The sequence below is a fragment of the Verticillium dahliae genome, genomic scaffold (genome assembly GCF_000150675.1).
Source record: "Verticillium dahliae VdLs.17 supercont1.2 genomic scaffold, whole genome shotgun sequence".
Lineage (NCBI taxonomy): Eukaryota > Fungi > Ascomycota > Sordariomycetes > Glomerellales > Plectosphaerellaceae > Verticillium > Verticillium dahliae.
In genome coordinates this window covers 2315052-2341742 of record NW_009276916.1, presented here as the reverse complement: position 1 = coordinate 2341742, position 26691 = coordinate 2315052, and the positions used below count along the sequence as shown (strand labels likewise).

General features: G+C 58.2%; 12 protein-coding genes across 12 annotated transcripts; 8 read left to right on the top strand and 4 right to left on the bottom strand.

Moving 5' to 3' along the window:
- Positions 1-32: 32 nt before the first annotated feature.
- Positions 33-2314, bottom strand: VDAG_01580 (fluconazole resistance protein; the record flags this gene model as incomplete). Its single annotated transcript, XM_009650466.1, has 4 exons — positions 33-196; positions 301-370; positions 514-581; positions 877-2314. 4 exons carry the CDS (start codon positions 2312-2314, stop codon positions 33-35), a joined length of 1740 nt encoding a protein of 579 aa, XP_009648761.1.
- A 1565-nt stretch (positions 2315-3879) lies between these two features.
- On the bottom strand, positions 3880-6300 carry VDAG_01579 (glucan 1,3-beta-glucosidase; the record flags this gene model as incomplete). Its single annotated transcript, XM_009650465.1, has 2 exons — positions 3880-5462; positions 5514-6300. 2 exons carry the CDS (start codon positions 6298-6300, stop codon positions 3880-3882), a joined length of 2370 nt encoding a protein of 789 aa, XP_009648760.1.
- Positions 6301-8013: 1713 nt separating this feature from the next.
- Positions 8014-8479, top strand: VDAG_01578 (uncharacterized protein; the record flags this gene model as incomplete). Its single annotated transcript, XM_009650464.1, has 2 exons — positions 8014-8141; positions 8206-8479. The coding sequence occupies 2 exons, from the start codon at positions 8014-8016 to the stop codon at positions 8477-8479; spliced, it is 402 nt and encodes a 133-aa protein (XP_009648759.1).
- An 848-nt stretch (positions 8480-9327) lies between these two features.
- Positions 9328-10386, top strand: VDAG_01577 (uncharacterized protein; the record flags this gene model as incomplete). The annotated part of the gene is made up of 1 exon (XM_009650463.1): positions 9328-10386. One exon carries the CDS (start codon positions 9328-9330, stop codon positions 10384-10386), a length of 1059 nt encoding a protein of 352 aa, XP_009648758.1.
- A 768-nt stretch (positions 10387-11154) lies between these two features.
- Positions 11155-11862, top strand: VDAG_01576 (uncharacterized protein; the record flags this gene model as incomplete). The annotated part of the gene is made up of 2 exons (XM_009650462.1): positions 11155-11165; positions 11223-11862. The coding sequence occupies 2 exons, from the start codon at positions 11155-11157 to the stop codon at positions 11860-11862; spliced, it is 651 nt and encodes a 216-aa protein (XP_009648757.1).
- Positions 11863-12367: 505 nt separating this feature from the next.
- On the top strand, positions 12368-13644 carry VDAG_01575 (2-oxoisovalerate dehydrogenase subunit beta; the record flags this gene model as incomplete). The annotated part of the gene is made up of 2 exons (XM_009650461.1): positions 12368-13553; positions 13607-13644. 2 exons carry the CDS (start codon positions 12368-12370, stop codon positions 13642-13644), a joined length of 1224 nt encoding a protein of 407 aa, XP_009648756.1.
- Positions 13645-14202: 558 nt separating this feature from the next.
- Positions 14203-15361, top strand: VDAG_01574 (F-actin-capping protein subunit alpha; the record flags this gene model as incomplete). Its single annotated transcript, XM_009650460.1, has 7 exons — positions 14203-14256; positions 14311-14329; positions 14389-14504; positions 14564-14653; positions 14705-14757; positions 14814-14951; positions 15010-15361. 7 exons carry the CDS (start codon positions 14203-14205, stop codon positions 15359-15361), a joined length of 822 nt encoding a protein of 273 aa, XP_009648755.1.
- A 601-nt stretch (positions 15362-15962) lies between these two features.
- On the top strand, positions 15963-16564 carry VDAG_01573 (cytochrome b5; the record flags this gene model as incomplete). The annotated part of the gene is made up of 3 exons (XM_009650459.1): positions 15963-16075; positions 16161-16287; positions 16391-16564. The coding sequence occupies 3 exons, from the start codon at positions 15963-15965 to the stop codon at positions 16562-16564; spliced, it is 414 nt and encodes a 137-aa protein (XP_009648754.1).
- A 1010-nt stretch (positions 16565-17574) lies between these two features.
- On the top strand, positions 17575-18060 carry VDAG_01572 (uncharacterized protein; the record flags this gene model as incomplete). Its single annotated transcript, XM_009650458.1, has 1 exon — positions 17575-18060. The coding sequence occupies one exon, from the start codon at positions 17575-17577 to the stop codon at positions 18058-18060; it is 486 nt and encodes a 161-aa protein (XP_009648753.1).
- A 384-nt stretch (positions 18061-18444) lies between these two features.
- On the top strand, positions 18445-19278 carry VDAG_01571 (transcription initiation factor IIE subunit beta; the record flags this gene model as incomplete). Its single annotated transcript, XM_009650457.1, has 1 exon — positions 18445-19278. One exon carries the CDS (start codon positions 18445-18447, stop codon positions 19276-19278), a length of 834 nt encoding a protein of 277 aa, XP_009648752.1.
- A 354-nt stretch (positions 19279-19632) lies between these two features.
- Positions 19633-20606, bottom strand: VDAG_01570 (uncharacterized protein; the record flags this gene model as incomplete). Its single annotated transcript, XM_009650456.1, has 2 exons — positions 19633-20324; positions 20438-20606. The coding sequence occupies 2 exons, from the start codon at positions 20604-20606 to the stop codon at positions 19633-19635; spliced, it is 861 nt and encodes a 286-aa protein (XP_009648751.1).
- A 3755-nt stretch (positions 20607-24361) lies between these two features.
- VDAG_01569 (zinc finger protein) lies at positions 24362-25695 on the bottom strand (the record flags this gene model as incomplete). The annotated part of the gene is made up of 3 exons (XM_009650455.1): positions 24362-24988; positions 25046-25185; positions 25242-25695. 3 exons carry the CDS (start codon positions 25693-25695, stop codon positions 24362-24364), a joined length of 1221 nt encoding a protein of 406 aa, XP_009648750.1.
- Between the last annotated feature and the right edge of the window lie 996 nt (positions 25696-26691).

Here is a 26691-nt window from a genome sequence, read left to right as displayed (position 1 = left end):
GAGCACTTGGTTGTCGTTCCTTGCTCACATATTCAGCCTTGGGTGGCGAACCTGCTCGTACCCCGTATCCTCTTGCCGTAACGGAAGAAAATGTATGGGAACGGCAGCATGGCCACTGTCAGGAAAGCGAGGAGCGAAGATGCCCAGGAATATCCAAGAGCCTCGTACATCTGGTTTCCAAACAACGGAAAGGCAGCTACCGCACCACACAAAAATTAGCCTCTCCTGCACGTGCGACCTGGAGAATAAGAGGGTACCAGCTGGACGGACGCGGGCACCGGTACCACCAGATGCACTTACCAGCGAACATGCAGCGCACAAAGGCATTGGCCGCCAGGACGCTCGCGGCGTAGAGCGGATAGGCGTCAACCTATGAGTCTCAGCGTCAGAGGCTTTCACGATGCTACAGTGCGTCCTCGCCCTCCAAATCGAGAGGGGGTTTTCCCCCTTCCTGCCACGCAGGGTACCGGACGGGGCTTTTGGGGGTGGAGGGGTGAAGGTAGGACAACATACGAGGAAAGTGAAGATGCCGGTGAAGACGAGCAGGGTTCTGCAAGCCCAGACGGTTAGCCGCATCGCTCCTTTTTAAACATTTCATGCAAGATGACTCGGACGAGCCTTGCGCAACCGCCTGACCAAGCTTTTACTAAGAATGACTGAAGCACGGTGCGGGTGGTGCCAGCGCCATGCAGTTCCCGTCTCTATTTTCAAGCCGACAAGTGTCATGAGCGGGACGATGCATCGTGCGCGGTCGAGCAGAGGCCACAGCCGCCGGACCTCTGACCAACTCTGGGCAGGGTCGCGAGCTGCCGTGCGACGAGGACTCGTAAAGGGAGGCACAGATGAAGCGAACAGGACGGGGGAAAGAAGACATACCAGCACCAAAAATACCAGAGCCAATGATGGGTGCGATCCAGTGGATATTGGCATTGGTAGTCCAGCCGAAGACGAAGAGGCCAACAGTCACGAGGAAGGCGCCGAGGATGGCCGACGGGAGGCGGTACTCGGGCTCGCTGGCAAAGGCCACGCCGGTGCGGCGCTCGTTGTCACGGATGAGACGATCGCGAATGGCATGCCACAGGGGATCGGTCGCGGCGGCACAGAGCATGCCGACGAGGATACCATTGAAGGCTAGGCCGACCTGCCACAGGTTGAAGCCGTGGGTGTTGCCGAAGACGAGAGAGAAGGCGCTGAAGAAGAGGTAGAGGACACCGAGGAGGATGGCGGAGAAGATGCAGAGCAGGAGGACCATGGGCTCGTAGGCGAGCAGCTGGAAGGGCCGGCGCAGCGACAAGGCGACGGTGCGGAGGATGGACTTGTCCGACTTGTCCATGGGGGCGCGCCAGCGGTCGTCGCCCGTGTCGGCGCGTACGGCGCGTGCCTTGAGGCGCAGGACGACGGGGTGATAGGTCTCGGGGACGAAGAACAGGATGAGCAGGCCCATGGCGACGGCCCACATGAGGAGGACGTAGTAGGTCCAGCGCCAATCGACGTTGTAGTTGATGAAGCCGCCGACGGTGGGGCCGATGGCGGGGCCGACAAAGGGCGCCATGGAGTACAGCAGCATCGGGGCCTGGAGGTGCTGGCGGTCGAAGAGGTCGCTGACGGTGCCGCCCGAGACGGCGAGGAAGGCGCTGCCGGAGAGGCCGTCGAAGAAGCGGGCGACGATCATGGTCTGAATGTTGGTGGCGACGGCCGAGGGGATGATCCAGATGATGTACATGGACCAGGCGACGAGGTAGATGGGGCGGCGGCCGTAGAACTCGGACAGCGGGCTCAGGAACATGGGGCCCAGGCTGATGCCCAGCACAAAGGTCGACAGGCCGAGGGTCGAGACGATGCGCGACGAGCCGAACTCGGCGTCCATCTTGATGTAGGTGGACGTGTAGATGGAGCTCGCGGCCGTGACGCAGAGGCTGGCGGCCGAGACGAGGGCGACGATGAGCCACTTGCGCGGCGTCGGCAGGGAGCGCGGGCACCAGGGGTCGCGGTCACCATTTTCAAATGAAACCTCGAAGGGGTCCTCCTTGGATCGTGCCCTGGCGGCACCGGCGGCGGCAGCATCCGTTGATGACGCCGACGGCTCATTGTCGTCCGAGGAGGGCTGGTAGTCGTCACAGGAGTAGCCGTTATGCGACCGGGCACGAGAGATGGTGCGGGCTACGGAGCGGGCGGAGGCCGTCGACAGTCGACGTGGTTGTGCATCTGGCGTTGCACGTGGATCGGTCCGGATGGGCGCGAACGTTGTGTCGGCGTCGGCGTCGGCGTCGGCGTCAGCGTCGGCCTTTTCGAGATCGCGGTCTACATCGGCCATGGTGTTTGAGTGTCAAGAGCTTGTAACCACGTGCGTCAGTTCCGAGTCTGCCCTCCTTGACGTGTGAGGCGATGTGAGAGAGACGAAGGGATCTAAAGATGAAGAGGCGTTTCGGGAGCTTCAAAGCTCAAGGCAATGACATCAGCACCCTGAATAGATTTCTAGGGTCGGCAGTCGATCCTTTTAGGGGGTGACATGGGCTCCACGATCCATTTATTTATTCCCGGGCCTTCATCTGACAACTGATGATGAATCGGTCGGCGTTTACGGGCTTGTTGCCGAAACCGCATCTTGAATAAACAAACGAATGGGGGGGAAAGGCGGAAAGCGGCTTGGGCCAATTCCCATGTCACCCGCACTGATGCTCCATTACTCAACGGGAGGGGTTCGTTCTTTTGCTTGGCTCGCGCGTCTCTCTCCTTGTTGGTCACATCGTGGTCGAACCTAATGGGACAGGGAAATCGGATGCCGGGGCGGGGAGCTGATTCATAGCCTAGGTCGGGGTTCCGCGCGCCGTCTTTTTTTCTTATTTTTCCTTTATCTCTTAAGGCTCTGCGGAGGGGCCCTGGCAGCAGGCAGGACGGAACTGTGTCGGCGAGTGCAGGCTGACGCCGTTCTTGTTCGGATTTCGCCATGATTTGTGCCACATGGACGCGGCCGCTCACGGGTGCCAGGGGTCGGATTCTTCCTCGAAAAGGTCTCGAAAAGGGCTGCACAGGGACGAATCCCGACCCATCGCATCGATTGTCGTCGTCGTCATGCTCGCGAGTGAGACGTCGCATGGGCTTCTGGGCGTTCTTGTCACGAGGGTCTAAGACAAGGGCGAGGCTCCACCACGGGGATTCGCAAGACGCGAGACGCGAGACGCGAGACGATGTCATTTGATAAGCCGCCCTCTTTTTCAACTCTATTTCGAATCCTCCGTTGACTCTAACTCGAATCCTCCGCTGACTGTATTTCGAATCCTCCGTTGACTGTTTTTCGAATCCCCCCACCGGTCAGCTGGTCTTCGTCATCGCCCGTAGCCCGCGTGGCGGGAATGGCGGCAGGCGGAGGCACGGTGGTTTTCCCACGTGTGAACCCAGAGTTTACCATAGCAGTGGCTTGATTCAATGCTTGTGCCTGGCGCCGTATGGTCTGGACATGAGCTTGTTGGCAGCCGTGCCCAGTAGTGGGAGGCGCAAGAGAAAGGCTGTTTGCACATGCTTATACCAGTATCTAGAACTGCCCATGGCCTGTCAGACTACCTACCATGCAAGACAGCACAAGGCATCCTTGACGCCGAAAGAAACCTCAATACTTTGTATGATCGACGGCTAGGTGGCAGAAAATTATGTCGCCAACTGAATTAAGGATGCAACGAACAGGACATTGACATGCTTGAACGTTGCTCGTTCTAAATAAACTTGCTAAAACAGTGCTTGCCAAGATCACATCACAGCTATTCAGGCAGGTGGTCATCCGTCTATGTACAGAGGTTTCAAAGGGATAAACCAGCTTCATCACAACCACATCATTTGTCATCTCGGGCCACCCAAAGGCAAGACATCATGACAAGCCGCCGCTCACCGGTAGAACTCGGGCAGGTCAAAGGCCGGCACGTCGGCGTCGCAGTCAAAGGCCCTGTCCCACGGCTTGGCCGGCATGAGGCCGCCGGCGAGGGCCTTTTTGTAGCTCCACAGCGGCGCGTCCTCCGTGTCCCAGGTCCAGTACCACCAGCCCCAGCCCTTCTCGAACGAGTGCATCTGGGCCTCGGCGAACATTTTGAGAAACTGCTTGTAGCCGTCGCTCATGTCGTCGACCTTGGCGTTGGCCGGCCCGCAGTCGCACCGCCTGTCCTTGGTCGGGCACCCGGGCGCCAGCACGGCGACGGCCGTGGCGTCGTCGCCGGGGTCGTACGTGCCCGTCCAGCGGTTGCCCTGGCCGACGTTGGTGAGGTGCGTCGCGCAGTCCGTGTCGGCCTGCGACCACTCGGCGAAGAGCGTCGGCCCGTAGCCCGTGGCGCGGTCCATGCTCTGCTGCGCCTGCTCCGTCCAGCCCTGGCACGCGTACTCGACCTTTTCCTGGTGCGTGTAGGCGATCTGGTCCTTGTTGAAGATGACGTACTGGTGCACGTCGAGCGCCATGTCGTCGTAGCCCGTCATGCGTCCCTGCCAGTTGTGCAGGCCCATGAAGCCGTCGCCGAAGACGACGACGGCGTCGACGCCGTTCTTGCGCACGAGCGCGTAGCACTCCTCCGTCCACGCAATGACGTCCGCCGTCGACAGCTCCGTCATCTTGGGCTCGTTGGCGAGGCCGTAAAAGGTGATGATGTTCTTGTACCGCGGCTGCGCGAAGAACTTGGACAGCCGGTCGTGCATCTCGACCGAGCGCCTGCGGTTCTCGGCCCCGGCCGTGCCGTTGAGCCAGCCGATGGGGCCCCAGCGGCCCGAGTGGTTCCATCCGTTCTGCGACCCCGGCAGCGCGTGCGGGTCGAGCTTGACGCGGAGGCCGTACTTGCGCGCCCACTCGATGCCGCGCAGCAGATAGCGCCACGACGTCCGCGCGAGGTACGGGTCGCTGTCGTCCCACACCTCGACGGCCCAGTAGCCGAACGGGATGCGCACGTGGTCGAGCCCGGCGTCGCGGATCTCCTTGAACGTCGACTCGGTGACAAAGCTCGCGTAGTGCGCCTCGAGCACCTCGGCCGTCTGGCGCTTGCCGAGGTGCGTGCTCAGCGTCCACTCGTCAATGATGCCGAGGCGCTTGTCGTAGGCAAAGAGCGACGGCGTGATGAAGGGTTCGAGCACGAGCCAGCCGCCCACATTGACACCCCGCGCCGGCCGCTTGTCGTACGAGCCCCAAGCCTTGTCGAGCGCCGGCACCTGGTCGTTGCAGCGCGTCGAGTCGTCCCAGTCGTCAAAGAGGCCCATGATGGGCAGGTCGCCCACCGTCTCGTCGGTGAAGGTGACGTTGAAATCGTCCGTGTTGTCCCAGCTGAAGGGGTCGAGGTACGTGCCGCGCCACTGCATCGGGATGCTGTCCTTGTCCTTGTCTTTGAGGTCGGCACCTGCGCTCGCGCTGCTGTCTGACGAGTTCTTCTTCGAGACGACGACGGCCACGACAACGATGATGATGATGAGAACGACCGAAATGCCCATGCAGATCCCTGTTCTGTTAGCGCGTCGTTTGGTCCGTCTCGCGGCATGCTGTCACGTACAGAGCTTCCTCTTCTTGCGGACCGGCCTCACTGGCGGGTCGTAGTCCGAGTCGTCCAGGTCCTTCGTAGGCACAGCACTGCTGCCGCCGCCCCTGAGCCTGCCGAAGAAGCCACCAATCTTCCACCCTTGGCCCTCTTCCAGAGCAGCGCCGCTGACGATCCGCTTGTCCTTGGCGCCTTTTTTCTGCTTTCGAGGCTTCTCATACTCAACGTCAGAGAAGTCGTCACGCCGCTCGCGCCGCACCGTCCTCTTTGTCCTCGGCACGTCCTCATACCTCGCCTGCCGTCGTTCGTCCTCAAGACGCCACCTCTCCTCGACCAAGGCCCGTCTCCGCTCGTCCTCAAGGCGGCTGCGCCTCTGCCTCTGCTCGTCGTCATCGTGTCGGCTGCGCGTCCGCTCGCCCGGCGGCTGGCGACTCGACCTCCGCCTCTCGTCGTCGGGCCTGCTCTTGCGCCTCTCGCCAGCCTCCTCGCGCTCTCGCCGCCGGCGTCGCCGTTCCCTGCGCTCCCGCTGCCGCTCCTCCCTCTCGCGGTCGGGGCTGTCGTCGCGAACAGGGCCGCCGCCGCTGTTGAGCTGCGCCAGGGCATCGGCCGAGAGGCCGTGGGAGCGCGAGCTGCGTTCGGCGCGGCTCTGTTCCGAGTCTGTCGTGGTCGTCGTCGGTGGTCTCTTGGCGCGGCGAGGTCTGTCTTCGTCCTGCTGGGCTCTTCTATTCCTGCGTCGTTGGTCGCGCTCCTCGGTCGACTCGTGCCGGCGGTGTGACGGCCGGGTCGAGGAATCTCGAGGCATGGCGGGGTAAATGGAGCAAGGGCGTGTCTCGGCTTCGATGTGTCGGCAAGATGGTATGCGGGGAGGTTGAACAGCGGGGAAAGCAGAGATGAGAAGAATGTTCTGCTGTCACGTTGAATGCATTGTTCGTATCTATCCAGCCGCCGAGCAAATACCAAGCCACACTCGTTCGTCGTGGCCCGAGGCGAGGCAGTGACTTCCCTGCTTGATGGCCGTATTGGTCTGTGCAGGGTTGGCACGGCAACCCCATCGTGCCTTCTCATCAGTGACGATGCTTGTGAAGGACGGGACTACTCTGCTTCAGTTAGTCAGCAGGTTAGTCAGCAGGAACCATATAATGTAGTCCTGGGGGCGCGTTGGTCCACAACCTAAGCCAGATACAATAACACTTATCCACCTAATACCAACTGCTTTTTGCCTGGGCACCACCAGAAATGGGAATCAATAGAATAGTGGTTATTTGATGGGAATTCAAGTGTGGATGTGTTGGTAAAGAATGGTACATGGTTGAATTGACCAAGTCCTGGATCCTCACATCTGTGAGTCCCCAGCAAATGCATACCTCCTATAGGTGCATTTTCCTCCAGCCCAATCCCCCAAGTGACCATCTATCAACACGGCCGTCCACAGCCTCGATACTCACCTCCGCCTATGCAACAGTCTGCTTAGGTACGTCCATTCATTCACCCTGAGTGAACGCTTCGGTTCTTCAGAGATGCGCTCTTCCAGTTGGTCCCTTGCAAAGACTAAAAGAAGGTGTCATTAGCCACCATCAAGCGAGGAAGCCCCATCGGCAGAGTGTTGATGACGTTGCAGCACCAGCAGCAGTCGTGGCATGAATGCCAACCCAGAGAAGAAAGACACGACAACAGCAGCAGCATTGCAGACATGTTTCTGTGGCAGAATCAGTTGCATGGAAGATCAGTCGTGATGAACAACCGCCACCATGCGTCCCAACAGGCACCACCATGGCGTCGCTGGATGTGACAAAATCCATCTATACTGCTCCAATTGATGTATTCTTTCAGAATGAATCTGCATGGTAGCACGCGTCTGATCTGCATTACGATGCTGTTGTTGTAAGTGACAATCTGCGCTACCACGACACGTGCATCACCATTCAGCCCAGCCTTGAGTGCCTCGAGCACCTGGTAAGCTATCATGCCTGCAATGGGCAATATGGGCAAGGCGCTTGATCATGGAGACATGCAACTCACGTAGAACAAGCATTCGGTCCTCATCTGCCTGCACCAAAAACCCATGAAGCTCGATGAAGCGTGACACACGTTCCGAGGACTCCACCTCCAAAGACCCAACCTGCCGCGAGCATGACGATCCTCGGGACGCGGTTCGCAATGTGAACCTCAAACGCCAAACCAAACACAAATCCTATTCTCCTGCATCAAATCCGCATATAATGGCATTGCTGGTCGTCTCTCCGACTCCTCGCACCATCTCCGCACCTCCGCATCTCCGCATCTCCGCACCAGCTCGTCATGCCTCAGCAAAGATACAGTCAACGACTCGTGGGAACACGTCTGTCGAAGATCCGAGGACAGTCGCGTATAAGACACAATCCACCGTCTCGCTCATAGACACCTTTCCAAGATCGCCATCTCTCGCAAGTAGCTTCTACAATCTAAACCTCCAGTGGGTCGTGCTCAGTTCTTGTCGTCCCCCAGTCACTCTAGTATAGCGTCCTAGCCGCGCCCAATGTCGACCGAATCGCAAACACTCGGCCAGTGGGTCACAGAGCTCAACACCACTCTGTTCTTCCAGCCGGACGACGAGCTGGCGCGGAGGGCTGTCGAGGAACATATTGATACCAGCTTGGTCGTCAAGTACGTCCGTCCTCACGAGACTGTCTTAAGCGAGCAGCCGTCCCTAACCTGCGTGGCATCCCAGAATCAACCACAATGTCTACACGTATGACCAGTTCAAGCCGGGCATCCAGCACGCCCGTAGTTCTCGCATCTCGGTCCTCGAGACTTTCTCTGTCCTGCTCGAGTGGGAGGACCCGGTGAAGAAGGACGGCGTCGTCGCCGTGCTCAGCACGTGGTCGACGGTGGACAAGGCCTCGGGGGAGGAGAAGAAGCACACCACCGTCATCATCTGGGAGATCAAGTTGATTGATGGGAAGAGGAAGGTCACGGCTCAAACTGAGGCCGAGTCCAGCTGAGCGGGACTGAGAAAGGCCCTGCATGTCGCTTCATCCATAGAAATCGACTCTCAGATTTGCATTTCCATGATTAGGTTTCGTCGTCATGTGCTCGCGGCGCTGCTTTTATTGTCGTACTTGTCGGTCGCATCAAGCCGCTGGCGTTCATGTATGCCATACATAGTCTGGGCCGGTGTTGTCAAGACAGAAGCAGTCTGCCCACACAGAATCTCGTAGGGATTGGCTGCGCCGGTTTTCGACCTCAAGCTCCCTCGTCGAGATCTCATCAGAGGCTTGGCTGCATACACCGAAACAGTTGTCCTGGCTCCCTCGCTCCAGTCGCCAAGTGTTCCGATTCGCGAGCCAGACGCCGTGATCGCCGCGTCCATCTCGCGCCATCTGCCAGAGCAATGCCGGGAGACCCACACCGAACCAAGTCCGCACCATCTCCGCACCATCTCCGCTAGCAACGGAGCGACCCCCGACTTCTCTCCCATTTCACAGACTATTCCTTCAACGTCCGGCACACCTCACGTCCGCATCTGCTCCCCCCCCCCAAGATGGACCGTCGAACGAAGCAAAAGTCCTGCTACCCCTGTGTCGACAGCAAGCGGCGCTGCGACCGGACGCTGCCGTCCTGCACGAGATGCATCGACAGAGGCGTGCAATGCGCCTGGCCGGGAGCACAACAACGGAGATTGGGCAAGCCTGCTCCAGAACAGTCCGAGTCTACCAACCCCGCATTCACCAGTGTTCACGGGGATGACAATCAAGGCACCGTGGCGGGCCAAGAGCCGCCTTCCATAAGCCATCACACGGCCATGCATGAGACCATGTTCATGATATCGCCCCCGCATGGCATCTCGCCCATGCCCGACGCTGATCATGACGCACCGCACAATTCCGGCCTTGCTAGTAGTACCATTTCGTTCGGGTCTTCGACTTCACCAGCCTCTGTCGCACCCGGCGCGGGAACCAGCTCTGTCGGCACAAACGTGTCGCCGTCGACGGGTCAGAACCTCAAATGGTTTACGCACCCTTCGACATGGACAATCGGGTACCACTACCAGCTGCACGAGGGCCTCCCCTCGCCGCAGGCCTTCTCCGACTTCATCCGCGGCCTGCAGTGCTGGGTGCGGCGCTTTCAACGAGAAGGCCACTCACCGCTGATCCACCGCCAGCTGTACCCGGCCAGGGCCATCCCGGACTGCATCCAGGACGCCTACGCCGCCATTGCTGTTGCGGAGGGCGTCTGCCCCGAGAATGAGAACCTGGTGGACAGCATCGCCAACTCCTTGGTCATGCGGCTGATATCTTCCTATCCCCAGATGCCGGCCCACGGGCTCTCGATTGTCACCACCGCCGATCACCTCGCCCGCACCCAGGCTCTCCTTATCCACATCATTCTCGCCTTATTCTCCTCCTCCATATCGCGCCAGGCCAAGGCGGAGAGCCTCATCGAGACTCTCCACCGCTGGAAACTCGCCTTGTGGGAGTCCGCCAGCCAGGAAGCGAGCCTTGTGGACATGTTCCCCTCCGTGCAAGCCGATCCTCTGGGAAGCGGAGAACCAGCAGGCGAATCGGTCCCGGAGCTGCATCGTGCCTTCATCATGTGCGAGTCAATTCGACGCACCTGGCTCGTGTCTGCAATGACGATAGGGGTCTACCGCAGCCTCAGAGGAGACTGGAGCTCCGCATGCGCGGGGGACGTTCTGTTCACGAGCCGCGCGGGGCTGTGGGACGCGTCCACGTCGGCACGCTGGGCAGCGATAGCCGAAGGAGAGGACCCCCTATTTGACTATAGTCTTGCGAGTCGTCAATTGGCGAAGCGCGATCTGTCGGTTGCGGAGGTCGACGAGTTCGCTCTCCATCTGTACTCGCTGATGTGGGGGGCTGACACGGTGGAATCTTGGTTTGTGCGGACTTGAAGGTTAGACAAGGGAAGAGTCCGCATTCTGCGACAGATCCGCACAACTCCGAGTATTCGTCTTGATGTACAATGTAATCACCGCAATGCGGTCCGAAGCGTTTGCACGAGCCCCAGAGATCCCGTTGATGGACAGTGACCCAGCTATATTTCCAAGATCAACTGCTTCACCTCTGCACGTCGCAGGCTTTGTTCATTTTGTACCTTCATCCATCTGTAGACTTCTTTCGCACTCGCGATTCAACTCAGTGTCTAAACACAGCAAGCAATGGGAGCCACTTGGAACCCAGCGCAAGACATGCCGAACCTTACAGGCAAGATCGCTCTTGTCACGGGCGCAAGGTAGAACACTCTTACGAGAGAACGAGGGCGCGTTCGTCTTTGCATCTCGCTGACATCGCAAAGCACCGGGATAGGGTTCCAAATTGTTCGTAGGCTCGCCCAACGAGGAGCCAAGGTCTTCGCCACGACCCGGTCGGAGGAGAAAGCAGAGAAAGCTCGAGATGCCCTAAAGACTCGCCACCCCGATATCCCGGCGGGGGCCATTGAGTGGCTGCCACTCGATCTAACCAATCTTCAAAGGATCAGCGAAGTTTCAGAAGAGATTCGTAGTAAAGCTGATAGGCTCGATGTTCTGGGTAAGTTGCTCCAGATTCCAGTGGGGTTATCAGAGAATCATCAGCTCCTGACGTAGTGGCCTTCGCAAGTCCACAACGCGGCAACCGCCACACCGGTCCATCAGCTTGTGGACGGAAGATGGGAAAAGCACATGGCAGTCAGGTATGACACTTCCTAGTGGCCTTGGCGTAGAGCCTTGAACTGACGGAAATCTCATAGTGTCGTCGGGCCGTTTCTTTTGACGAACCGGTTATTGCCTCTCCTTCAGAAGACGGCCAAGATGCCGGGCGCCGACGTCAGGATCGTCACCTGCTCTTCAAACGCTCCACAAGTGTTCTTGCCAAAGGACTATCCCCTGCGTTTCGACTCGCCCTCGGCGCTTGCAGCATCAGTTTCTACTTACCCGTGGCACTGGCGATTTCTTGGGCGATTCGTCTTCGCCAGCGACATGATCCTGTACAGCGTGGCCAAGGCCGGAGCGGAAGTCTTCGCGACGCAGCTCCAGAAGACACTTGATCAAAGCCATCTACCCATTTTGTCGTTGGTCGTCCACCCTGGCCCGACAGCGACCGAAGGCTTGTTGGAGGTCAATGGTACTTTCATCAGAGCGGTCGCTCGCCTTGTTTTCCAGTCCGCAGAGCAGGCTGCCTCGTTGCACCTCTTTGCAGCCACGGCGGAACGGGTCCGCCAGCAGCCGGAGCAGTTCAAGAACGCTCTATTGGTACCGGGTGGCCAAACAATGAAGCTGCACCCAGTCACCTCGGATGGCAAGCAGGCCGGAGGACTGTGGGATACAGTCGACGGACAGTTGAATCAGTATCTCAAGGCGGACGGTCTCGCTCCACTGCAGGGTTGGTGATGGGTTTCTTCTGCTGATACTGTGATGCCCTGGAAATATGGCAAGATGCGTAGATAGTTAATGGAAGTGGTCGATGGAAGTGGAGGCAGTCGGTTGACTCGGTCACTGTAGATTTGTGGTAGGTGCCTACCAGATACCTACCCAAACTAGGTAGGTACCTACCTTACCTTAGGCAGGTGGTTGCAAGAATAAGGACAGTGCTTGCCCAGTCTTCCCGGGCAAGCCGGTGTGTACCTTGATCACTGGTTGTGAGGCAGGTGGGTCTGTGCCCCACCCCCGTCTGTGCTTTCCTGGGGCTTGAGCCGACATGAGGCAGGCATTGACCTGTCTTGGCCCTCGACAGCCCCGCGAATGCCGCAACAAGCCGAAACAGCATCACCGTTGCAGACCGACCCCCTCGGCAGGCACCCTCTACCTTCTTCTCCTCTTCTCATAGACTCCCTTCACTTGCAACTCTGTCAAAGAAACACCATCGTGATTTTTCTCCAATAGACATATCGTCACAATGAAGCTGTCTCCATTACGCAATGCCGCCAGGAGAGCGCTGGCGCCCTCCAGGACATCCTGCCTCACATCTTCGCTCGCCCCGTCCCTGACGCTCCTCTCACGAAACTACTCCTCCCATGCTCCCAATGCAAAGCTCAACCTTCCGATAGACTATGCGACAACGTCCCTCCTTGCCCACTCGTCCCAGACGGCGCTGGCCACGACCGATCTACCCCCCGAAGCCCGCGCCGGCCCCACAAAGAAGATGAACCTCTTCCAGGCTGTCAACGACGCTCTCTCTACAGCCCTCGCCCAGGACGATGCAGTCATGGTCTTTGGCGAGGATGTCGCCTTTGGCGGCGTCTTCCGCTGCACGATGAAGCTCGCCGAGACATACGGCAACGACCGCGTCTTCAACACACCTCTCACCGAGCAGGGCATTATGGGCTTTGCCATTGGCGCCGCCGCCGAGGGTATGCGTCCCGTCGCCGAGATTCAATTTGCCGACTACGTCTACCCGGCCTTTGACCAGCTTGTCAACGAGGCGGCCAAGTACCGATACCGCGAGGGTGCCTGCGGCCGCAGCGTCGGCGGTCTCACCGTCCGCATGCCCTGCGGCAGTGTCGGCCACGGCGCCATGTACCACTCCCAGTCGCCCGAAAGCCTGTTCACCCACATTCCCGGCCTACGCGTCGTCGTGCCGCGCTCGCCACTCCAGGCCAAGGGTCTCCTGCTCGCCGCCATCCAGAGCAACGACCCCGTCGTGTTCATGGAGCCCAAAATCCTCTACCGCGCCGCCGTCGAGCAGGTCCCCACCGCTCCCTATACGCTGCCCCTCGGCAAGGCCGAGATCCTGAAGGAGGGCAAGGACGTCACTGTCATTTCGTATGGCCAGCCCCTGTACACGTGCATGTCGGCGATTCAGCGTGCTGAAGAGGAGCTCGGCATCTCCGTGGAGCTCATCGACCTGCGCACCATCTACCCCTGGGACAAGGAGACGGTCTTCAACAGCGTGCGCAAGACAGGCCACTGCGTTGTCGTGCACGAGGCCATGGTGAACGCCGGCACGGGCGCCGAGGTGGCAGCCGCGATTCAGGAGGACCCCGACACGTTCAACCGCCTCGAGGCGCCAGTGGCGAGGGTTGCTGGTTGGAGCATCCACACGCCTCTGCTGTATGAGCGTTTCAACGTGCCAGACGTTGCCAGTGAGTTTGACTTGTTCGGGTTTCTCAAAGAGACTTTGGCTGATCTTGAACAGGGATATACGACAACATCAAGCGGGTGCTGGATTACTGACGGAACTGGAGGAATGTGGTGGGGAGCGGCAGACCTGAAATGTTATTTGCGCAGGCGTTGGTTGATGCACAAAATCATAGAGAAGATCAATCTGAACGAAGCTACACCCATGATGCGAGTTCTGTGAGCTCCATTATTCCATGCCAGGCACGACCATGACTTGTCAGGATTGAGTAACCTGTTCGACCGGCAAATAGGTTGGTCTCAATAAAGGCACAGTGTTGTTGACATTCTCGAAGCTATGTGATGTCGTACGCCAGGGGCACCGAATTGCAGAAGAGAAGACTACGTCTTACCATCTGTGGATAAGGTACCTTAGGTGGCTACCGTCGGCCCCACCAAGTTGAGTGACGCCGGCGAATCTTCGGTCCAGTAGACACCAGTGACCTCAAGCTTGGTTGTGGTTGCGCCCCTCGAGACGGATGCCCCGCATTACGTTACTGTCGCTCGTTTCAACGGGAGCTCTACCACCAAACCGTCCAGACCTTGCAACCAGATCGGCCGCCCTCCAATCCTCAGTGGCTTTTGTAACTTCACGTGCACAACTCCCAATACACCATGTCTGAGGTCGAGACTGTCTCGGCCTTTGTCGAGGGCGCCCCTCCCGGCGAGGTAAGTCGCGCAGCCTCCCCCTCATAGCTCCAGCCAAGCTGACCCAGACCGAAGCTCGCAGATGTCATTGCAGGTACTTCGTACACCTCCGACGACCCGACCTCTCATTCCCGCATACTGACACGGTGCAAGACATCAAGTCCCTCACCATTGACAGTCCCGACATTGTTGCGAACCTCGCTCCCGCCTTTGAGAAGTACAACGAGGAGCAACTTATCACCGTGAAGCTGCCCGGAAGCAGCCAGTCCGTCCGTCACACCAGTCGCCCTGAAATTGGCAGGATTGCTTGGCTTACGGACATCAGCAGGTTATCATCAGCGCGCACAACGCCCTCGGCCAGGGACAATACTTTGACGTCGAGAGCAGCTCGAGCTTCACATTCGATCACCCCACACAGGTCCGGACCACGATCCCAGCCCGGTGAACATCAGTTGACGAGTCGCTACAGAAAGCCAGCAATGTGCAATCCTACGTTCTCGAGGGCGCGCAATCTGACCTGGTGTAAGGGGCTTTCCGTGGATGTCCCTCTCGCACGAAACACGACTGACAGCCTGCAGCAAGTCGACCTTGAAGAGTCTCGGCCCCTACGTCAAGGAGCACTTTGCCAACGCCGCCTACGGTGTCTACCCCATCGAGGAAGACTCCAAGGTGGCCGTCGTTATCGTTTCAAACAAGTACAGCCCCAACAATTTCTGGTAAGGCTGATCCACGATCCCTCCCCTTTTTCACGCCGCACATGCTGACATCATCCAGGAACGGCCGATGGCGCTCCGTCTACACCTTCGACCCGGCATCGGGTGCCCTCGAGGGGTCTATCAAGGTCGACGTCCATTACTACGAGGACGGTAACGTGCGCCTTCTCACCGACCGACCCTCGACGGCGTCCGTGTCCTCAGGCACCGGCGCCGGCATCGTCAAGGAGATCTCGGCGGCAGAGAAGAAGTACCAGGACGAGCTGAACAGAGGGTTCACGAATCTCAGCGAGGGCACGTTCAAGGGTCTGCGGAGACAGCTGCCGGTGACGAGACAGAAGATTGAGTGGGACAAGGTAACCAGCTACCGGTTAGGCCAGGACATTGGCGGTGGCAGCGGCTCGCGGCGGTGAGGTGGCCTGAGGCGAGCTAGGCAGAAGGTGGTGACGATACGCTCAGTTGATGAGACTCAGATACAAGGCGGAAATAAGAAGAATACCATGCCATATTGATGACTTCACATGAAAAGGACCAACTCCCGGCCTGGATGCCAACGGAGCGTCGCGCACTGGGTTGCGCGTGGTTGTATCACAAGTGGCCGGCCAAGCACATGCGTTCCTGGCTCGGGGGCGGGGCAATTTCCCAGCGGAGCCGGAATCCCGAACGCTTTCCGACTCCACGCTACCCTGCTCTATCGCCAATCAGGAGTCAACATCAACAATTTCAGCACTTCTGATTCGTCAAAACAGGGACAATATCTGTTGACCCTAGACGACCCGAGCTTATCGGTAATTCCCCCAATTTTCCTCCAGGACCCTCGAACTCATCCAGCTCCATCAATCTCAACAACCTGCCGAACAGCATCTTCTGGCCTGATCTCCCGCTCTGCCCCAGTCGCTCGTCGCAAGAACAAACCGGATTCATCGTCTAATCGCTCGCCGCGGCCCTCGCATCCCAACTCCGAATCATCACCGAGACAAGAGCCTAAGGCCAGATCGTCAGAAATCCGTCAAGATGGGCGCCGAATTCACCTTCCAGGATGTGGCCGAGCACAACACCAAGAACGACCTCTACATGGTTGTCCACGACAAGGTCTACGACTGCACCAAGTTCGTCGACGAGCACCCGTGAGTTTTCCCCAAGGCTGCAAAACCCCACGCCAGCGCCGTGCCCCTCTCTCACACACCGACTAACCCCTATTTCCCTTCACAGCGGCGGCGAGGAGGTCATGCTTGACGTCGGCGGCCAGGACGCCACAGAGGCTTTCGAGGACGTGGGTCACAGCGACGAGGCGCGCGACACGCTTGCGCAGCTCGAGGTCGGCACCCTGAAGAGGCTGGTACGTACCATTTTCTCTGACAGCCCTACGCTCCGTTACCCCTCGGGTCTCGCTCCCCGCGATGAAACCAAGAGCAGAAGAAACTGACAGTGCTCCGCGCCAGGCCGGCGACCCTGCCCCCAACAAGCCCGCCGCCAGCACGTCCAGCTCCAGCAACAACGCCGACACCTCTGGCATCGGCATCGGCCTGTACGCCGTCCTCCTCGTCGGCGGCGCCGTCGCCTACGGCGCGTACCAGTACCTGCAGCAGCAGCAGCAGCAGCAGCCCTCGGCTTAAATGACGGGCGGCTTCTGTACGAATCATGTCTTCACACACCATTATACACACACAGACGGACTCACGACGGTGCCGGCCCGGCAGAGGTGGAGCGATATGTGCATCCTCTTCGACAGCGGGGCCCAGGCTTGCTTTCTGCTGTCGGGAGAGCGCAGGAGGTCGCTGCCGCCGCGCATGTCGCGGCGGACTGGGAGGGCTGTGATTTAGGCGTTTCCTAGTTCTGAAGCCACCGAGGGGGTTCGGTTCGGCTTCATGGGACGCTCGTCAGCGAGATAGAATCTTTTTAATATAACCATGTTACTTGATGGATTGATGATTGCGGACTGTTCGTCGAGGCTGCTGCCAACGTTCTGTCATGGTTGCTACGAGCATATGTCGTTGAAGAGCTGTGAATATCCATCCCGCATACTCGCTTCTTAGTCGCCTGCGCTCCTCGAGCGCCGTGCTGCAAGTGCCTTCAACTGTACGTTCATGGCGGGGACTGAGCGTTTCGATAGCTTTGACTATGGATCATTGGCATTGTCCGCGATATTACTTGATAGATGGCGTTCAGATTCACTGACCAGCCTCAATGAGAATAGTTTATGAGGGACTTGTGGATGATCAGTTTAAAGGCCATGTCCTGTCTTTCGGTTGGTGCTATCTACTTATGCGTATCGACTTTCGATCATGGTTGATGTCAAACAGGGCTCACCTCTGTCAACATTTCACTGTATGAACCATACATGAATTGTAGATCGCAGGCCTACAAATGAATAACATGCCCTTCTCGTAGATCTAAAAGTAGCAAAACTTCGACAGTCCCCTAATTTGAACCAAAAGACCACCAGAAACCATCGCCAACATACTCGACCAGTATTACCTTGAATTGACGACTTTGGTCAGTGCAACCCGTCCAGAGCAGCGGATACCCACTCCCCTGTGCACGTCCCTCACTGCACCGTTAGCGCCGACAGACGGTGCTTACTAAGGACCCAGATCCCTGCCTGGATCTTAGCTTTCGGAGCACCATGTCCAGGCCCACTGACGACCTGCATGTCCCATCCAGCAGAAAGGCAATCTCGAACCCTTCCGAAAGAACAGTTTGCAACCATCACCACGGCCAGTCCTGGCACGACACGACTTTACGGATCGCTCGAAGGATTGCCAAGCAACAAGTCATCCTCGACAACGAAGCTGCCGACCGGAAGAAAGCTTCTCGCAGGCGGACCGACGATAGAGAAGCTCCTCGCAGGCGTACCGACGATAAAGAAGCTCCCACCCTAGCTTCGGCCTCGACAAGCGCCTCACTCCGCGAACGCGACTCCGTCAGCGCACACGACTCAGTCAACGCCCGCAGGAAGAGGTCCGTCTTCCTCCAGAACGCTCTTGGGAAGTTCAGCCAGCACTCCGATCTTAAAATACTTCGCCAGCCCGTCGTCGAGCAGCCTGACCCTTCGGCGCCCGCGACCAGGCGCATTCAGGACGACGCGGCGACTACTCGAGCCCGCAAGTAGACGATCGAGCCCGAATCGCCTGAGGCTGCTGTCTAGCCAAGCTCCAGTGTCGCCGACGACAGCGCGTTAGTGAAGGCGCATTGAGGAAGCTCTCTGGCTGCTTGAGCTGCCGAACAGGACGACATCCGAGTCTTGGGGACTGTCGACCTAGTCGGGCTTTGGTCGGACCGTTTCACCAATCGTCTGGCGAAGACCTGGAATAGAGACCGCCGACAAGTCACCGTCTAAATATTTGATTTCTCCTGAACGGCCAGGAAGGAGAGAGGGCGGCATCCTTCGCATCGCCTTGGGTGCATCACCTCTGCACACCCGACGAAGGACCCCTGTTCCTGGACAAATCCTCATCACGGGCCCTCCCCTCATCGCCACTACAGAACCGCGATCATGTCGTACCTCGAGAAGCAAAAGGCCGGCTTCAGCAGCTCCCTCGCCTCGGCGTCGGGCAAGCTGAGCGTCAAGACGTCCGCCTTCACGCCGACGCCGGCGCCGGTCAAGAAGGAGCCGAAGCGCAAGATCCCCGTCGACGGCGACGACAACATCAACACGATCATCCTGCTCATGACGTACATCCACGAGTACCTGCGCGCGCAGACGGAGCCGAAAAAGGCGCAAGACATCATCGACAATCTCGAAAAGGAGGGCCACCTGCGCAACCCCAGCCTGTCCAAGTGCCAGCGCATCATCGACGTGCTGCGGCACCAGACGGTCGTCCAGTTCAAGGCCGACCCGTCGCTGACGGAGCAGAAATGGGACTCGGGCACGTACTTCTACCTCGGCAAGCTCGGCGGCATCAAGGACAAGGTCGGCCTGCTGGGCCACCTGCAGGCGAAGAGCAGCATGGAGCCGCTGCTGTACAAGGAGCTCAAGGAGGGGTGGCCGCAGTGCGACGCCGCGCTCGCCGAGCTCAAGCGCGAGAACAAGATCATCACCGTCGAGGACAAGAAGACGATCAAGCACATCTTCATCGACGACCCGACGCTGCGCCACACGGTCGAGGACGATTTCAAAAACATGTGGAAGCGCGTCGTCGTGCCGAGCAACGACGATATCGTCAAGAAGCTCGTCGCGGCCGGGCAGAAGCCGGCGAGTGCCGACCCGAACCTCGTTAAGAAGATCGACACGAAGAAGATCAAGAAGAGGGCGAACCGGCGGTCGGCCATGACGACCAACGTGCACATGCAGCATCTGCTCAAGGATTTCAGCGGCGGCAAGAAATGAGCTGGCGCCCCTGCCAGGCCTTGCAGGGCTACCATGGCATGGCCGGGTTGCGGGATGAGCTACACGGCAGACAGGCGTTTCCTGATTTTGGCGTTGGGTTGGTGTTCTTCACGTTGTGAAGGGTTAAAAGGCAAAGAAAAAAGCCTGTGTATAGGTATGTATAGACGGTGCAACCTAGCAGGTGCGGTAGGTATCAATGATCAAAAGACAAAGCATCGTATGTGTTCCCACAGCTCCCTCCCCATGTCCCTGTCCCTCATAATGTTACAAATGACGCCCCACGCTTTGATCAAACCATATATCCATCGCCTCCCATCTGACAAAAATTAGTACCACCCAAACCTAAGGAAGCCTTCATCCGTCTAGTATGCTCTTCAGCCACATGTCACTTCCTCGACTCCCCTGCCTCCTTGCCCCTTCGTGGTGACTGCCGCCGCCGCCACCGCCTGCTCCTCCAGCTGCGACTCCCCTCGCTGCCTTCTCGAAAACGCCCAGCAACAAGTCAACGCCCTGCATGCCGCCGACCCTCCATTGACCCTGTATGGTCATGGTCGGGACTCCCGCGACGCCCCTCTCGCCCCTCGCGCGCGCTGCCTCCTCGTCCGTCCCCCGTTGGCTCTCCTCACTCTCGAGTACGTCATGTGCGTCGGCGCGGTCTAGCCCCGCTTGCGCCGCGAGCTCGAGGAGAACCTCTCGATCGGAGACGTCGAGACATCGAGCAAAGTAGGCATTGTAGAGAGCGTCGAGAAAGCGGGACTGTGGTGTGGAATAGGCAGGCATGGCGCCGCGGGGCTGCGCGTAACCGTGGCCGGGGACTGACGGGAAGGGCGCTGAGGAGCTTGTGGCTCTCGGAGATGGGGTCGATGCTGGCGAGGACGACTGGGAGCGAGCGAGGTGGCGGAGGAGCTGGTGGGCGGGGCGGGAGTTCCCTGCTGTGCCGGCCGTGAAGGACGCCGGGGATAGCGTCAGGCGGGCCTCCAGGGCGGCGGTTGTGAGGCGGGACTGAATATCTGGCGCAAAGGGGTAAAGGGGCGCTCGGGGTTGGTCTGGTGTGTGTGTGTCAGTGAGAATGGCTCGTGCTTTCTAGGCGAGGACGGAGGGGGACATGGCAGAGACAGGAGAGACGTGAAGGACCAGAACAGCGGAAGAGGGGCCATACTAGTTGGAGGCAAGTTGGGGTACAGGTAGAAGGGCTTCCACACGACGTGGAAGACGGTATTAGGGTCGCGCTCGCGGTGCAGGGCGATGGCGCGGTCGAGATTGGCTTTGGCAATGTAGCACCAGGGACAAAGGGTGTCGGAAACGACTTCGATGTGGATCGTGACCATGGTGATGCAAGGCACCTATGCAAGAACTAAGGTAGGTAGATCGAGTATTGGTAGATGCTCTGAACGAATAAGGTGGTGAAAGTAATCAAGCCCACAGAGCTAAGGGCAGGGCGATGTAGAACACAAACGCAGAGGGACCATGCTATGTGCCGTGTGCCAGGTGCATCGCATCGCATCGTCGAGGGAAGGCAGACACGGCCCAGATATAAGACGGGAAGCCGAGCTTCTACTAATCAACCCAACCGGCAATTGAGGGTCAACGGACAGGAGGGGCGCGGCTTCCCATCTCATCTGGGCTTAGTTGCCTTGCCCTTAAGGTGAGGCAGGTAAGGTCGGTAGGTACCTACCTCAAGGTGAGGAGGTGAAGGAGGGTAAGGCAGGTGAATCCGCTCATGGAGGAAACAGGGTCCAAGTGCCCCTGCCGCGCCCATGGAAGCTCGAGCAAGGCTGTTGCTCTCTTTCTTGCCCGAACCAGGTGTTTCGCGGAGCCTGCACGAGGAGAGGTCGGGCAAGAACAGATGACCGAAGGCAGACATGAGAAGCGACGAGCAACGAGGGATGAGCCCGAGCAGGGGACAAGGCGGATGCGAGAATCCCAGACCCATGATGCCACCATCTCGCACCACCACGACGCATCCTCGTGGAAAGGATGCCAGACAGAGCAATCAGGTATCAGAAAAGCATCAGAATTGGACTAGCTGGTCCCAGCAGACCGGCGCCCCCGCGCGCCTCGCTGAAGAAAGTCGGGATTCCAGATCGATTAGTACGTAGTCCCGATCGCAGGGGGCCGTCCGAACGGTAAATCAAAAACACGCGAGCAAGAAAAAACGTACGATGCACTAACCCAGCCGCTCCAGCGCTCCAGCGTGGCGGCCACGCGCCCGCCCACCTTTCCATCCACCCTGTCCACCCCCCAAGCCCCCTTTCGGAAAAAGCAACCCAGGAACCAAAGCGAGAGAAAAATCAACATGGAGGGAGACAAAACACCCACACCCCCGGGGCCATGGAGGCGTCCAGGCCTCCTCGTGTCGATTCTGTCGAGTCAAACTCCCCTCTCGAAAACCACTCTGTCCCGGCATCCTGGGCACCTCCCCACGCAGCTGCTCCCACGCCAGACAGGCATCTCACGGCGAGGCTACAAGTACATGTCGCCAAGCTGGCTGGCTGGCTGGTACATAGTACTGTGTACGTCCGTGAGGGGGGCGCAAGGGATATGGGTTGGGCGATGTGCGACCCCAGGCCCTGCATTGCGGCCCTACCCCTGCCTGCCATGGACATGCACCATGCCCTGCAAACCATAAAGCATACGAGTTCACGCTGACCTCCGACGTGAACCCCGGGAAATCACCACAACTCCATCGGCCGCGATCTAGATTTGTTCGCCAGAGACACGGACGACTAGGGCCTGGCCTGCTTTCCTCGCTCACTGGACGTCCATGGTCCAGTCAAGACGTGTAAGCTGCATCGTTTTCTGACCGACATGCCACCCTACTGCATCGCTGTGTTCCAAATAAACCCTGCACTGCTGCGTTGCTCCCCTTGCTACCCTGGTTCCGCGGAACTCGCCCACCGCATCCCGTGATGCAGCAGATGACAGTTCCAGACAGAGTCAGGGAAGGCACGCAAGGAGAGAAAGAAAGAAAGAAAGAAAAAAAAGAAAGAAAGAAAGAAAGAAAGAAAGAAAGAAAGAAAGAAAGAAATATGAAGGCCAGAAAGCTTCGTAATCCCGCATACTGTTGGTCTGTTCGTCGCCATTCAGCCCCTCCCTCAGCCCACCAGCTCCCGAACAGCGTCCCGAAAATTCTAGGGCCTTGGACCGAGCACTTGGATCCAAGAAAGCGAAGCGAAAGCCAAGCTAAGCCCGCCAACGTGGCCAGCCGTCCCCCCTTTCCCTCGAAGCCACGACGGATCGATCACAAATCACATAATCCCAACCTGCTCTGGCCGTCAGCCCTCTCTCCATGTCCCATCGGTTCTTCCCGTCTTGTTCTGTAGTGTTTGTCTCCTGTGCTGTTTTTTTTTTTGTTTACATGATCCTGTCCCGTCCAGACAGATAGGCGAACCCTGTCGGTACCTAGTACTGTAATAGCCGCAGGCGCAGAGCTCAAGCCAGCCAGCAAGAACAAACACCACTCATAACAGCCACAGGTGCGAGCGATGGAGCCACAAACATCGGCATCCCGCTCCCACACATAGATACAAGTCGATCTGCGCGCCCGCTAGGCGTCAGCCCGGATCCAGTAGTGAAGAGCGGGAGATCATCCCACGAGGTCGAGGCCCCAGCTGTGTGGGCGCCCTTGTTCCCTCCCACTCTTTTCTGGTTCTCCCGCTCTCCCTTTGCCCCGAAATGCCCTTGTTCGGTCTGCGGGCCTGTTGTTACCTACCTACCTACCTTGGACACATTAGCAATGACAAGGGCAAAATGCACACGCACGTTCCTCTAGCGCGATGCAGCATTTGTTATGAGAATCCCTGGAGGAGAGAGTCAGTCAGAAGCCAGTTCTGTCAGGCAGGTGGGCCATTGTTATTTGTCCCTTTGTTCATTTTCTTTTCTCTCCCTCAGAGACGACCAGCTACCTAGGTATCTTACCGAGGTAGGTAGATACATAGATTAGTGGTCCACCTACGAGATTTGATTCTCGCACGCTCCGTCGGCTTGTAGCATCGGGGATCCTATGGTTTGCTGACGATTCGGCCGACTTGCCCTAGTGCCCCTGTGTTCTCTCTATCGTTCTAATGTAGGCGAGGCCGAGTGGAAGAGTTTCATGCTGGCCCTGCCATTCACGATGAGCGCACCCTTGTCTCCAGACGCGACCATCGTTAATCTTTGCCATCCCATACAACATATACCACCCCCACGCTGACCGAGAGCACCCTGGATTCGCAAGTGAAGAGATTTGTTTCTTGTCTAAAGTGATTCCTACAATACAACTTGCATACATGAACTGGCTGTCTGCACAGACCGTTCCCTTTGTTCCCGTTTCTGGTCTGTCCTGACTGGCCCTGCCTGCCTATCTGTCTGCCTGCTGCCTGCCTTCCTTTCAGGTCCATCCAAGCCGTCGAGACTGTCAAATAGTCCGAGGCGATACGCTAGCGGCCTTCAGTGCGAGTGCTGTGGTTCCGACTTTCTTTTTGTTTGCTCACACGGAACTCCAAAGCCATCTTCCCGTGTGCCGCGGGCCGTACAGAAGACCAGTGATCATCAGGTTCCCGAGCCTTCCCCGCCGTCTATAAGAAAAGCAATCGCAATCGACAAAGGAAATGTGAGAGCCGTAGACATCTGAGGCAGGCGTGCGCGTGCGCTTCGCCATCCCTCATCGCGTCTGTGGTGTCGTTTCCCCCTCTCCGAGAAACCCAAACAGTGGTGTGCCGCTGCTTCCCGGCCGTAGTATTAGAAGGATGCTAGTGTATTTACCGAGCCTTCCCAGCCTCGCCTGTCTAGCCAATGCGGCCAGAAGCAGTGGCACCGGGAAGATTTTTAAAAAAGGAATCAAAAGAGACGCAAAGGAAAGACGACGATAGCCGTGGGTATCAGTGTCCATGGGGAAAAAAGACGAGACGAAATGTTGGGTTATGAGCCGCAGTCTCTTATTGCCTACTGCTGCGGGTCTGGGTACTCCCCATACTCTGGCCCGTGGCCTTCATCTCCAGCAGCGTTTCTCTAGTACGACGCAGCAGGGGGCTCAGTGCTCTGGGGACGGCGAACCTGTCCGAAAAACATCTGGTTGCCAAGGGTGGGGCCCGCGGGATAATGCTCAGGCTCCGGGGTACATGTAGGCGCTGCCGTTGTTGCTGTGCGACGGCGAAGCCACGTGCGATGGCGACTGCCACCCCATGGTGCTCATGTGGGGGCTGCCACCGGCGCTTCCAGGGCCAGAGTGCTGCTCGACATTGGGCTCCAGTGTGGGAGGTGGCACCATGCCGTAGCCGGTAGGGTGCGAGGTGGGCCGCACACCGTTGCTGTAACCTGCAGAAGTAGTGGACGCAGGGCTACCGACGTGCATGTCGCGCTGAAGGTGTACCGGCAGTGATGTATTGCCCATGTAGCCAAATTCGGCGTTGCTGCGCTGCATCTGGTCGGCGCTAGGCGACATGGAGAGCGTACGCTGAGCCGGTGAGGGAGTGGTCATAGGAGAACCGCGGTTGGACATGGAGTCGCCGTCAGAGCGGGTTGATCCCGGTTTCACGCTGGCGCGGGCAGCAAGCGCGGCGGCAGTAGCGGCGGCAGCTTCTTCAACGGTACCAGTGTGGTGGTTCTGGTGGCGGGTCAAGGTCGTGCGGCGCGTGAAAGTCTTCTGACAATCAGCATAAGGGCACTTGTAAGGACGCTTGCCCGAGTGAATACGGCGGTGACGGGCGAGAGAGCTGCTGTCGCTGAAGGGCTGTGAAAGATCAGTTTAAAAAGCCCGAAAAAGGGAGGATACGGAGAAGCAGCGTACCTTTCCACAACGCTCGCACATGTGTGGCTTCTCGCCAGTGTGCACACGTTGATGGACCGTGAGGGCGGATCGCTGAATGAACTGCTTGCCGCAGTTGGGGTAGTCGCAGACGTGGGGGCGAATACCGCTGTGGATGCGTTCTAGACAGGTCAGTATGCAATACGTGGTGTCTGCGACGCATAGATCAGCTACATACCGTGACGAGCGAGATCGCTACGACGCGCGAACCGCTTGCCGCACGTGCCACATGGGTAAGCCTTGACCTGCTGGGCTGGCTGCGGCTCTACAGGCACACCGGGAGGCTTGTAATGATGCATCCCAGCGTTCATATCAGGGGGTCCGCCGGGCAGTATCATGGTGATGGGCACTCCGGCGTGATGTTGGTGTTGGTGCTGGTGCTGGTGCTGAGGGGGGGCATGTGCTTGCATCATTGGCGGGCCGTTCATAGGCACTGGAGAGGGATATGACCGGGGCACGCTGTCCATGTGCGATCGAGGCGCCGAGTAGCGGGAGTGCTCGGAGCCGTGGGGCGAGCCAGAACGGTCCATCGGCGGCTCGGGAAGATTTCTAGCGGTCAACTGGGGGAGCTGATGCATCTGACGTTCGGGCGTGGACCCAGTAGGGTGGTGATGAGAATGTTGCATGGCCATTGTGTTTCTTCTGTCCATAAGATTGCCAATCTCCATTACTTTGCGTGTGGTGATCGGGTTGGTTTATGGCGAGGCGTTCCTCTTGCACGAATCGCTTGCCTGGTGGGAATCAGGAGCCAAAGCGTACGAGTGACGGTGTGGCTTTAAGAATGGTTGCTGACGCGATACACTGTTAGCAGCTGAAGCACGACGAAGGGAGAGGGGTTGAATAAAGTGTTGAATCGAAGACGTGTGCCAGCACGTCAAGTGACCGATCATTTGCCGCGTCGACGGGCAACAAGATGAAAAAGAAAGGGATACTAGGGATATGAAGCCTTACATGAGTACTCGAAAGGATCAGATGATATGCTCGATCTGATTTGTCGAACGACGAGGCTCGTTTTGGCCGCGTAGAGGTATCACCCTGGAATCACCTGTACCGGAAATCGCAACGCTGTATTACAGGCTGAACAGAGAACGAGTCGGGATCGCAGTCGTCTCTGTGAAAACCGGAAGAACGTCGGTGGGATTATCGGGCTCGTGAGTTGGATGCGAAATTATTCGTATCGCAAGAGGCAGGTCCACTGTACGACTTTCGCGACAGGTTGGTCGAATCGGGACCGGATGCCAGCACTGCCCACTTCAGGTGTCGAGAACTCGTGAAAGGGCGGGCACTGATCGAGGTTCGATCTCGGGCCGGTGCGATACAGGCAAGTGAATGCTTGCGCGGGTTGATGATGCTCGATCTGGATGGGCTCGAGGCGGTACCAGGTCGGTGAAAGAAAAAAGGGGAGGGATGCAGGCAGGGAAGAGTTGGTCAAGGACCTTGTGGGATCCCCTGAGAGGAAGGTCAGCTGGTGAAAAGAGTAGAACCAAGTAGCTGAGAACAAGGAAACGAAGTGCTTGGAAATGAGGGGATGTGAAGGAAGATAGTCTGCGACCGAGACGTGAACAAGTCGATGCCTTGGTCGAGACCGAGTGGTGTGTTTGGACGAGGTCTGGACGCGTAGCGCACCG